This window comes from Ptychodera flava, chromosome 7 (genome assembly GCF_041260155.1).
Source record: "Ptychodera flava strain L36383 chromosome 7, AS_Pfla_20210202, whole genome shotgun sequence".
Lineage (NCBI taxonomy): Eukaryota > Metazoa > Hemichordata > Enteropneusta > Ptychoderidae > Ptychodera > Ptychodera flava.
Window position 1 is genome coordinate 37,887,433 of NC_091934.1, and position 12,418 is coordinate 37,899,850.

General features: G+C 37.3%; 1 protein-coding gene across 1 annotated transcript in view; it reads left to right on the forward strand.

Annotated features, from left to right (window-relative positions):
* The first annotated feature begins 8,036 nt into the window (after positions 1–8,036).
* LOC139137464 (calsyntenin-1-like) overlaps positions 8,037–12,418 on the forward strand; it is a 49,820-nt gene continuing 45,438 nt past the window's right edge. The window contains exon 1 of the mRNA XM_070705582.1: positions 8,037–8,265. Coding sequence (XP_070561683.1) covers positions 8,184–8,265 — 82 coding nt within the window. The 5' untranslated portion in view covers positions 8,037–8,183. The remainder of the gene's footprint in view (positions 8,266–12,418) is intronic.

Consider the following 12,418-nt stretch of genomic DNA (forward strand, 5'->3'; position numbering starts at 1 on the left):
TTTTGATGATACTTTCATTATTTCTGTTTTAAAAGCATATAAGTTTTAACTTTCATCAATCGCCAACGTACCTGAATATAGTGTGCATATCGGTCCTAGGGGTTACTAGCGACCTTTGAGCGCCCTGCCGACGACCACCACCCTTTATACGACCTTTATTCGTGAAAATTGCACTTCATGGAATGATCAAGGATGGTAATGGAGAGAGACTTAGGGTTGGAGTTATCGGAGTACGATACTCGTACATGAATGAATCTTTCAGTTTGTATTGTTGTTTGCCGGTGATATTCAACACCTGTCGATCCGACCGTCGATCGATATGTCGCAACCACGACAAAACTAATAATCCAACGTATAATGTTTTTCTTTCTGTCAGAACGTAACTCTATGTTATGGGTGCACTCGATTTACATTGTGAAATTATCGTGTTCTGCAGCGTATATTTATACCATGCACCATTTAAAGGCATAGATCATAAGATCTTTGCATGGGAGGGGGTCAGCAGGATGGTTATGTATTCCAAAATTTGACCAACCCACCCCCGATTCCTTCTTGGCGTACACTCTTTCCTCCCGAAATTTCGACATTTCACTTTTTTTTCTCGAACATTTTTTAGACCAACCTTCATTTAATTTTTTTTTGTCAACGAGGAGAGAAGCTGTTATTTTTAAAGCAATATTTGCTCCGCAGACTTAACTGCAACACCGCATCCAAAGAACTAATGGTCGTCCCACAGAATCAAACCTCGAATCATCCCGAATATAGCTGCACGACATCTGCACGACCCTCTCCTTAACAAATATACGGCAGCTGTTGATTGGCTGATACAGTCGACACAAACTATACATAGAAAGGAATTTTAATACAAAGAATCCTATCAAAGATGATTATATATATATATATATATATATATATATATATATATATATATATATATATATATATATATATATATATACGAAAATGGTTTGCTTGTCAATAGAGGAAAAGTATAGTGCTCAATGCATTTCTGCAGGGCGGTAATACTGAGAATCTAGGAACTTGTAGTTGTCACTCTACAGGCTGTTTCATGCGCTAAGAGATTCTCAGTATATATATATATATATTATATATATATATATATATATATATATATATATATATATATATATATATTCTTTACTATTTCATAACATTTTAGATATCGACATAAGTATTAGGAGTGTTCTACTCGTATGCCTGTAATTCGGGTATACAGTTGTAGCTGAGGTCTACGCCTATTGACCTATGAAATCGCAAAATATACATACAAAGAAGATCATGCTAATTTAAAAAAGGTCAATTCATCCAAGGTCCCATGGTGGCAGGGAATCAATTTCAAGTGAGGGCGTCTTTGTTGTTAGATATCCTTCAGAGTGTCTGAAGGCAAAATTTATGGAGCCGGGCTGTTTTTGTCGGGATTCAAGGTTGCTTTCAAATACATGTACGAGTGTTAATGATGGTAACTAAACTCTAACTCTTGGTTTGCCAATTCATGGATAAGAAAATGACAAGATCTTTTCAAGATCAACTTATGTATAGGGCGTTCGTTACGGTATAGGCCTATACTGGCACAAACGACTCAGTCATCTAGATGAAGAAATTGTAATAATCTATACAAAACTACAAGCACCGCTACAATTCAGTACAGGATTTAGCAAGAGGACTGAAGGACTGATAGAGTGACTTAGTTTTTGTTATATATATATATATATATATATATATATATATATATATATATATATATATATATATATATATATATATATATATATATATATATATGCTTATATATATATATATATATTAACATCCAATGGCAAGATGTTTACTTGCTAAGATGCGAGTGACTTGACAAGAATGTAACCGATGTCGTCTGGTACATTCAGTCGAAACGGTGTCTAGATCTAGTCAACGATGCAATTCATTAGCTCTCGCTTAACAAAACAATAACGCTTGTAAATATATACAGCTCCTTCTAAGTAGCTATTAAAAGAACACGTTCATATATCAACTGCACATCTTCGTGAAATCAATCCATACAGCAAAGTTTTCGCGCACTAAGAAATAGATAGTCCTATTGCAGTTCTGTTGCAGATATACGTATATAAAAGTACTCGTTCTTCCCACGAAGTATCATATTTTGTTCGTACTGTATGGGCAGTGTGTATTTTTGTCTCTCTGCACGTGTACTCCTTAAACTTTTGTCTTCAGTGTCATATCATCTGACTTGGAGAGGGTTTTTTGCGACAAATATGTGTGTTGTGAAGCATCCCTATATACGCAATGAAATACAAAAATATTGAGATTAGCCCTTGTGAGGGTTTCACCATTCACTCTCGTAGTTCATCAATACGAGTGGCATACATTTGTAAGAAATCCATTTTCAGAAAGGAAAAGTATTGGTGTAGAAGCAATGATTATTTGCCCTACGATGTACTGGTATCATCGATTTAAGACGGAAACTGCCCCCTCCCCCGCCAAAGATACTCTGACCCAATTTGACGTCGTTCTTCTAGCAGCTGAATGGCCTGTTTTCGTGTTCAGACTTTGGCCGCGTGACAGCGACTTCGGCATTGTCACTGGTTGGACTGTCAGATTTACATACAATCGTATCCATCGTGCATACGCCTGCACTTTGTTCGAATAATAAGCGTACTGCTTTAATACACGTAAACAACTTTGCCATGTTCTCAAGGTTGTGCTTGAGCTAAATTTAGATTCCTCTCTGTGAAGACAAGAGTGTGCTGTACCCACGTCCATTTTATTGAAGGTTTCAAAATGACAACAACTAATAATTGCATTTGAATGGAAAATATTTTGTTTTGAATTTTGGACGATAACATCGTAATGTATTCAAAGTGTTGCATTCAATGGAAATTTACATGATGACGTAGTGTGTCAACGACGACGGCAAACATTTGAAACAATCAATATTTTGCACACTTTATAGCATATAAAGTAGACATATATTGGTGACACCAGAAATATGTGCAGTGGGATTACAATTGCGCTTTGGTAGATGTAAGTTGTAACTTGTCAAGCCTTGGGTGCATGGATACACATCATTCCTAGGAAGCGTTCAGTTGTTATTGCCAGGATGGGCAGGCGAAATCCAGAAGAGGGGAAGGGGGTATTTGAAATCGGAAAACTGCAAAGTGGGGAAAGGCGTCATGCTTTTTTAAAAACAGTGATTCAAATTGGGTTTACTTTATGATGGACGTGGCTAAAATATGTTATTTTGAGGTCTCAATATAAACAATCTCAGTAAGCTGTGCGATGCTGGATTACTAATAAATGTGCTCGTACTAAGCAAAACCTATGATGTTCTTATCAATTCAAAGCGTAACTGTATGTACAGGTAGCCGCCATTCTATTGTTAACAATTTATTTTAATTCTAGCTTAATATAGACTGTAAATTAAATATGTACACAGATTGTTATTCTACATCAAATAATGGTTATTGCAGCATATGTGTATGACGGCATAGTAACTGTAGCTTTTGACATTTTTTTTCAGGTTTTTTTCACACATTTGTCGGCGACAATTTCCATGTATGCTTTCCACGGCGTATTGAAATACATGTTACTTAGCTCGTTGACATCGACTGTATATCTGTGTTCTGTGTTGATAAGCAAATACTAGTCCAGACTTCAATTTTAGTTTTAAACAGTATAGCAGTATTCAACAGTGCACCTGGCAAGTTTCATTAACAATAAGGGGCATTTCAAAATGCCACTGGAAGTAGAACAAGAAACGTTATCTGTAGTTGATACACGGAATAAAAGTATAAAAATAACTTTCAAAAGTAAGAGTTAGGCCCCTCCTGTAGCTTCCACCCAAAGAACAAACATATTGAAATAGCAAAATTTCCTCTAGCAATGGTGTAGTGATGGGTGGTGGTATAGGTGTGAGGACAATTAAATTTTTAACATACTAAGGAGTCATTATGTTATTAAATGGGAAGAGGGTTCTCTTATCTTGTTGGAGGCGAAAGAAGACTCAAGTCAATGAAGAGAGTGTACGTTGGCATAGAGTTACATCGGGTCAAAGAATGATAGTGTCCTTATGACATCTACATTACGTTTGAAACAACCACAACACAGCGGTTACCTTCTTTGAATCATATTGGTCAACAACAACAACAACAACAACAACAACAACAACAACAACAACAAAAACATCACGACTAATAAACATAAACAACAATACAGATAACAACAACCAGATTTCTATGATATGTCCTTGTGGCGTTTCCTATGACATCTACATTACGTTTGAAACAACCACAACACAACAGTTATCTTCGTTGAATCAGATTGGTCAACAACAACAACAACAACAACAACATCACGACTAATAAACATAAACAACAATACAAACAACAACAACAAGAAAAAACAGATTTCTGGGTTCCCTACGGTAGAAATACCAGTTGTAAGCTTATATATCCTGTTGTAAGAGACCAATACCATTGGCAGTACAGTTTTCAATTTTGGGTTTGAACAAGTTGGTTAACGTGAGGTCGCATACCATGGAAATAAATATAGTGTGCGGTAATGAGTGACAGAACGTCTGTATTCGGTTTATAATATCTGCCTGTGTTAGAAGGCGATCAGAGCGTACAGTCGATAAGATATTGAAGAATGAAATGAAAACAGTTCTGTTAATTGTTCTTGATGAGAGAGGTCTTTTTACTTGGTTACCACGTAACGTTGTTTCGGATTCCCTACAAGTGATGGCTTGCTTGCCACATCGATGCACAGGTGCGTGCACCGTTGCTTAGATCGTCGATCGAAGAGGTCCAGGATCGAAGTGTGAGGCCGAAGGCCGAACCTCGGGCACTTATTCGGCCTTCAAGCTGTACGACTGAAGCCATTATTCTTCGATGGTGTGAGTTGGTTTTTACCCGTGGCCACAAATTTATCTAGCCATATTCCAATGTACTGCGGTATAACCCCGGGTATAATCTCCAAAGCCAAACTTTGTTTTCCTATCTGGAGCGGCAAGATGAGATCCAGACAGACTGGGAGACAATCACAGAGGGTGACGAACTTTGCAGCCACCTATGTTGATCTGATACCGGGATGAACCATTTTCATGTAGGTTCGTTCGAAGGTACACGACTGGGGAATAAAAGCTACAATAAGGCTGTATTCACAATCACCTCGGGGGGGGGGGGGGTGAAAATATCAAGGGTATGTTGATATTTGGACAAATTTGAGGACGTAGAAGAGGGACTCGAAACGGAACTGCCTCTGATTAATATGATATATGATATGTTGGGCTGTGTTAAAAAGTCGCAAAAATGTTAGTATTCATGGATAAGAATACATGCACCAACATATTCAGGTACGTTCTCACACCTATAGCATGGAATTACTCCATCATCTTTGTGCTGTATTTGTGTCAACAGAAACATTAATTTTGTTTTATAGAACAGTAAAAAGATTACAGTGAGCCGCTTGTTCCAATGCTTAATATTTAGGATTTATGAAAGAGCCCATCCATAACTTTTGCAGCATTCTGTAGCAGAGACTGGAAACCAAACGTTTGGGCTTTAAGTTGTAAAGGTAAATGGCAGCTGTTGACAACCGTACTGAAAACAACTTGTGAGACCCTCTTGACACTGGCATTGGAAGAGTTGAAATGACTGCGTCATACACTGCAAAATTCTGTCAATTTCAAGATCAGGCAAGTTTTATTTTGAGGGGGGGGGATTTCAAAATTATAGCGAGTCATAGAGAGGGTTTTGCCTTTTGAGCTTGTTTTGGGGCATTTTCAGAAAATCAGAGAACTTCTTTAGGATTCTCTCGCCCCTCCAGAGGTGTTTGTGAATGCAACCTTCGTAAAACACTATCTTTAAATATTGCATGTATTGTGTCTTTTGTTATTTTATACACTGTCAAGTCAAATGACGAATTTTCAATTTGCAAATGAAGATAATTTAAACAATCGTACAGGGTACAACATGTCGACCCACCCGATGACTTAAACGGATTGTTCTAACAACGTAGATTGAAAGCCATGATTACTGTCACCATATATTTTACACAAGATGTTATGCACTTTACACCGCAAGGAAAATCGTTCACCAGATGTGAAATGATCAATGAAATGTTTTGTTAAGGACTTGCCATCTTATATCTTCTTTAATAAAAAAAGTATTCAAGAGCAAGACATTGGTGCAATTGTGGTGACGTTCCAAGGGAGACAGTGTTACATAATCCATAAATACAAACAAGATAGTTGATGAATCACTCCTTCCTGATCAATCAAGTCACAATCAAATCATAACTGAAATTTGAATAAGGCCTCACGCTTTTTTCCCACTGGATCTCTCTGTCGACTACTTGGCTCAGTATGACAAAATCCACCACCCTCAGGCGCTGATTAATCTTGCAGCTTTACATAGTATAATTCGCTGGCAGCAGAAACTCAACCCTGTAATGATAGCACGATGATGACGTAAGGGACTTATTGTTCCATGAATGTTAGGTCAAACGGGGTCACTGGTGTGATACTCTGGTCTTGCTGTCATTGTATGGTAATACTGGTATTACACAGGCCTACGACGTCACTTGTTTATGGTTTTAACGCTGGGGAACTGCCAAGAAAAAAATGAATGTAACGCTTGAGCTTTGATAAACTTCGGAAAACATTCACTTTCAACCAGCAGCTATTCTCTCTGGCGTACGCTCCCCCCATCATAACTAGTGCTCACAGTGTTGCTTGGATGGTCTATCGAAGGCCAGATAGATAGATAGATAGATAGATAGATAGATAGATAGATAGATAGACAGATAGATAGATAATTAAATAAATACATGTAGATAAATAAATGACGATGATGGCAAAATTTCCCTTGCGCTGCGAAAGAATATAAAGAACGTTTTATAAAAATAGATAAGGTGATACATTGGAAAAACAACAGTATCAAGGAGATCATCTTCTCAAAAGTTAAAAAAAAACCCCAAAAAACACCTAAAATCTAAATCGGTGATTGAGTGACATTTTGTAATTTCGAAAGTAATTATTGACGTGACATTTCGCCTTCTAAAACGATTATTTCTTTTTTTTCATTTTGAGTGTTCACTGTTTCGGATAGCACCGGAACTGTTCTTGCTACTGTCACTTTCTTTAGTGTTGGGAAATACCTTTGTCGAGTTCCATTCAAAATGGGTGACCCTTAATTATACTATATTTATGATGATGTCACCACTATTAAGCAACGTAAACCTGCGCAATATTGTTGTTCCAAAGGTTCTCCATTCGCGTCATTGGAAAAGTTTCGGGGAATTACTGCTCAGGAAGTTCGTATTGTATGCTAAGTGTATTACCTGGACGAGTAAGGAGAATTCACATTCGATCACACCAAAGAAATCAGAGAAACCGGAATTTTTTCTGTTCAACAAGCTTTATCTCCTTGGTAAACTTCGATGTTAATTATTTAAGGAACAGCAAGGTTTCAGTGTTGTCTAAGAATCGATAAGTTAATATTTAACCTTTAATAACCTTGCATATGATATGACGAATCGAGCTGTCCTCCTCACCTGGCGGCTGTTCCGTTGCCAAGTACTTCACATTTTCCTTGACGTGAAGATTACACGCGCTGGTCATTTTAAAAGCGACGCCTGTAGATGATTAGCGTATTTCTTGTTATACTATAGTTTTGTGTTTCTTACGTGGTTTTATTGCAATTTTCAGGGTCTTAAAGGTTTTGTTGAAATTCAGGGTTATATACGTTCCGAGGGGCAGCGATAGTCGATAGAATTTCCTGACTATTGTCGAAGTGAGCCGTCTCCGTCCATTTGTGTTGGGGAATAGCTAAAATTGCTGTAGAGTCCCCAAAAATTCTTTTTACCGAAAATAAAGGAAAATAAAACCGAGAAAGGCCATTTTATGTCTATTGGTAAATTGTTAGCCAAAATTCTTTCATAATTATAACGTATTTGTGCCCGTTTATGCTCGTACAACGAACCTCCCCGTGTCAAAAATAATGCCGTCCGCCAAACCCAATGACGTCATTGTAATATTCGAGGTCGAAGCTTCATTGGGAAAACAAGCGAGCAAGTGACTGGACGGCCATATTGGCCAAGAAGTAAGCTTTTTACCGCGTTTTATAATAATATCGGACGGTACTGGGGACAAACAACAACTAAATATGCTTTATAGTCCTTGTAGGATTTACGGGTACGTGGTGGTGCTGATATTGGTGGGCTGTTGCGCCGCACTCGGCCAAGAAGGTAAGTTACCTTGCGTTGTCTGTGTGTCACGGATTATGCGATGTCACAATACTGGCTTCCGTCCTACGTCGCGTACCTCACCGATTAGGTGAAAATCGTGATAAATTATGACAAAATACAATATTTCAATAGGTTTTACGAAGTTCCAAGATGAGTTTATGTTGGTATTAGTCGTAACTCGATCAGTAAGATGTGTTGCGACGAATTTTTCACGGCTATAAATTCGGTGTATGGAGAGTATATATTGCGATTCGCCGCACTGACCTGAAGACTGATAGGGCATTGTGTATGGGGCCAGTTCGAGGGACAAAGGAAGGCCGTCATACATTAATATCCTTTTGCTAGCCAGCATAAACGAGTCTTACTTTGATATTGAATATAAATATGACCGTTTTTATGTCTTAAAGCTAAATACAAACTTCGCTCGAGCGGTTTTGGCGGCACCGAGAAGCCCTTGAATTGTCAACGAATGGTCTCTCGGGAGCTGTATTCGTTGACATTTTCAAAATGGCGTCGTTAGCCGTGAAGGGTTTCCTCGTCTAGTTATACCATTTTACCAACCAAATGACTTTGTTTCTCCATGTCTGCCAAATTTATAAGGCTTTTGATGCCTTTAGTTTCTTTTGGCTGAATTCATAAATCTTTTGTGTATCGTTAATGCGATATTCATGCACATGTTACAGAACAATGTCTACCTGGTTTTGTATTATCGTGGAGACATCAATGAACCCTATAATAAATAATACCTGTGTAGACAGGTGCGATTATACAGTGTTATATAATTGTTACACACCTGAAGTTTCAATTTGTCAATTCATCAGCTAATTAGATATATTCCCCACAAACTGAGACACTTATGTTAACGACTTATGAGTTTGTAAAAGTAATGCTAAATTCGAGACATCTGTAAGAGTAATTTTGTAGTCAACTGTTTGTCAATTCGTGATCGGTTAAATAACTTGTGTTACGTTTTAAGGACAAGCAGTTCGATTACATCACATATTTGTAGGAACAAACAACAATATATCATGATAGAGTGGAGGTTGTGGTTCGTTGTGTTGTTTGAGTATGTCAGTATGAATGTGTTTACCGGAAAGAGATAGCCGCCAAGCAGAGAACCCGACAGGAAATGCTCAACTCATATACAAGGTACACAGGCTGACAAGCTTCCTTTGGCAATTGCATGGGTGTGTAGTACATACGTTATTATCATCTCAAGCACTGTCAGAGTGTATTGGGATCATAAGATATATTAAAATATTGACATATATTACATCCATCTTAGAAATATTGATGTACATTTTTGTGAGATATTGCTAATGCAGTGATGTGGTGCAGTTCAGATAAGATCATGAATAAAAATCTGGTTATTATTTTCTGACAGGCTTTCTGATTTAGGAGTAAAACAGTGTGTCAGTTGCCTAAAATAAGGACACACAGTGAGTAGGTGCATAAACTCTAGTTACATTTACAACCATGGATGGCAGTTTCTATGTATGCCTTGGTAACACTCTAGCTAAAGGATAGGAACAACGTGGTTAATCTTTTCCTTATGGTAAAATACACAGTAGCCAAAAATATGACGTAGTCCTGGTGTAAGGTTTGCTGGTTCCGGAAATTCCTTTATCACATGTGTTGCTGATATCTGAAAATCTTTTACTGAAACAGAAAACAATTGGGGAAGCCCCATGGGTTTACAAAAATTGGCGATAAAGGGAGTTCCCCTTTCGAAAATAGACCCTGATTAAGTGCCGTTTTGGGTGCCTTGTGACAATTTTCTATTTTGATAAGTCACAGTTTTAGTTAGAAACTCACGGTGGGCTGTTCTTTTGTCAGAAGTAATTTGAACATCAGCGGTTTTGAATCTGTGGTTCTATCTTTGTTTATATAAACTGTATAGTTGCCAATGTTCAAGTCTTATGATTATTGGAAATGAAATACTGTAGCAATACTTGCAGTGGAGGGATGTGTTAAGACAGTCTGATATTACTGCTACTAGTGGGGAAATTAACCGGTTATTACCTAACGTATAAACCCTTACAGTTGCAGTTACACATTGTATTATGTAGTATCCCCTCCCTGTCTCTACTGTCATTGAAAACACTCATTCTCATGTACATGTAGATGAAGAGAACTAGATTCGTGATAATATATCACAGGTCATTCACTTCATACGGAACATATTTTTCTTAGTGTGGGTTGTCTGCATCCATGCCCTTGTTTTCAGAAGTTCAGGCTGTTAAAATATCTAAAGTTTGATGGAAAATCTGTGTTAGGACACAAATGCAGACCTTGAGAAAAATGGTCCACAATTAGGAAAGGAAGCAATGCCTGTTCATAACCCTTTCACCTCTAAACGCTTCAGCCTTATATTTTTGAACAGGATAGGTGGACCCTCATATATACAGGGAAATACATGTACATGTACCATAGGGTGGAGGGTTCAGTAACAGGCACCAATTATTCAATTTGCCTGTTATTGTGGCTGTTGGTCTGGAATTATCAATAGTGTATTTGACTGAATAAGTATATTGCATAGAAACGAAGGCATTGTTAATAAACACATTTGCTGGGTGTTGAAATTCCAGCATTTTTACGCTAAGTATGTCATCAGTGTTCTCAGAGCTGTAGGTTGACTGTTGTATGTTTTCAGGCTACCAGCTGGATTATAATCAGATTATTGAAGTTACTCAAATTATGCACAAGAGTTGTTCAAATCATATATTGATGATATAACAAGTCAAACATGTGTTATTCATAGTATAGGGCACATTTCTCAAGATTTTAAGCTTCTCAATGACCCCCAAAATACTCAACAGATGGTTGATGCTTTGATAGTTTTCAAGGTGCATGCATTATGTATGTACACTGAACTTTGGAAACAGGGTCAACTTGTATGCCCAGGGGGATATTGGGTCAATGGCATGTCATTAACAATCACAGTGGAGCTTTGATAATATTGAACCAGCATTATTTTGACAAGATAACAATGAACATTTTTTCTGTAAATAACTGTCCTTTTTACTGGGCTTGTACTTTTGTGAGGATATACAAATGAGGATAAATTCATCGCATTAGAATGTAAATGCGTGTATGTACATGTATGTTTCAAAGGTTATATCTGAATATTGAGTTACTTGTGCAATTTTGTATACATGAAACTTTTAAGTACACGTTATTGACAAGCAGAGCAGGTGTACCATTTGGAGGATAGAACAGGGTTAGACTGATATCTGTAAGGGTCATTAATCGGGTACAATTGTTCACAGAATGGCGTGGTTTCCGGTTATGTTCCATTGATGCCAACTCCTTTTCATAGTACGGAGTATCGTGATCACAACAGACATCTACGTACATCATGTATGTGCCATATTGTCCAGAAGTGCCATGCAGAAAATTATAATACAGAACAGATCTTATTGCTTTCTGAATTTTTTCTTCTCATGGGCAGTGTTTGTCTTGACCTTTGAACTGTAATATCCCTGTACATCATGGCTCATCCATCAGGCATTATCTTAGAAAATGGTAGGGATTTCTCAAACCATACTTATGAAAAAAGTTTATGGTGGTTAAAGTTCCCGTGTCCCTGGTATTGAAAGTCAAGTTTCCCTTGTTTCATCAACCTAAAAAAAACTGAGATGCCACAGATACACATGCATACATGTATGTGCTGTTCCCAAAATGATCATTTGTATATTTTCCTCAAATCTAGAAAAAATCCTGACACGCGGATAGTGTCACCAATATGCTTTGTGACTTGGTAGTTAATTATGCACTTTCATTACGCACAAACACAAATAATGTTATACACATGTAGGCAACCTAATACCTAATGAAAGATTATTCAAGAATAATGACAGATAATGTAAGACAATTAACCAAGCACTTTGTGTTGAATGTATTGTGTGTCCACTTTTGACCGAGATGAACGTTACTAGGGTCTAATCTAACACACAAAACATAAGTTTCTTGTAATTTTGAAATAATTATATAAGTCCTGCTTTATGTTCCTGATGACTTGTTAGATACTTGTAGGTCAAATTTTTTGCTGTTAGTATTGCTTTGTGTGCATGTAGCTGTATTTATCTAATTCTAACAAATATTAACCTTCAAGTTAATGAGCTATGCCTAATTAGTGCATAACTGTATATTA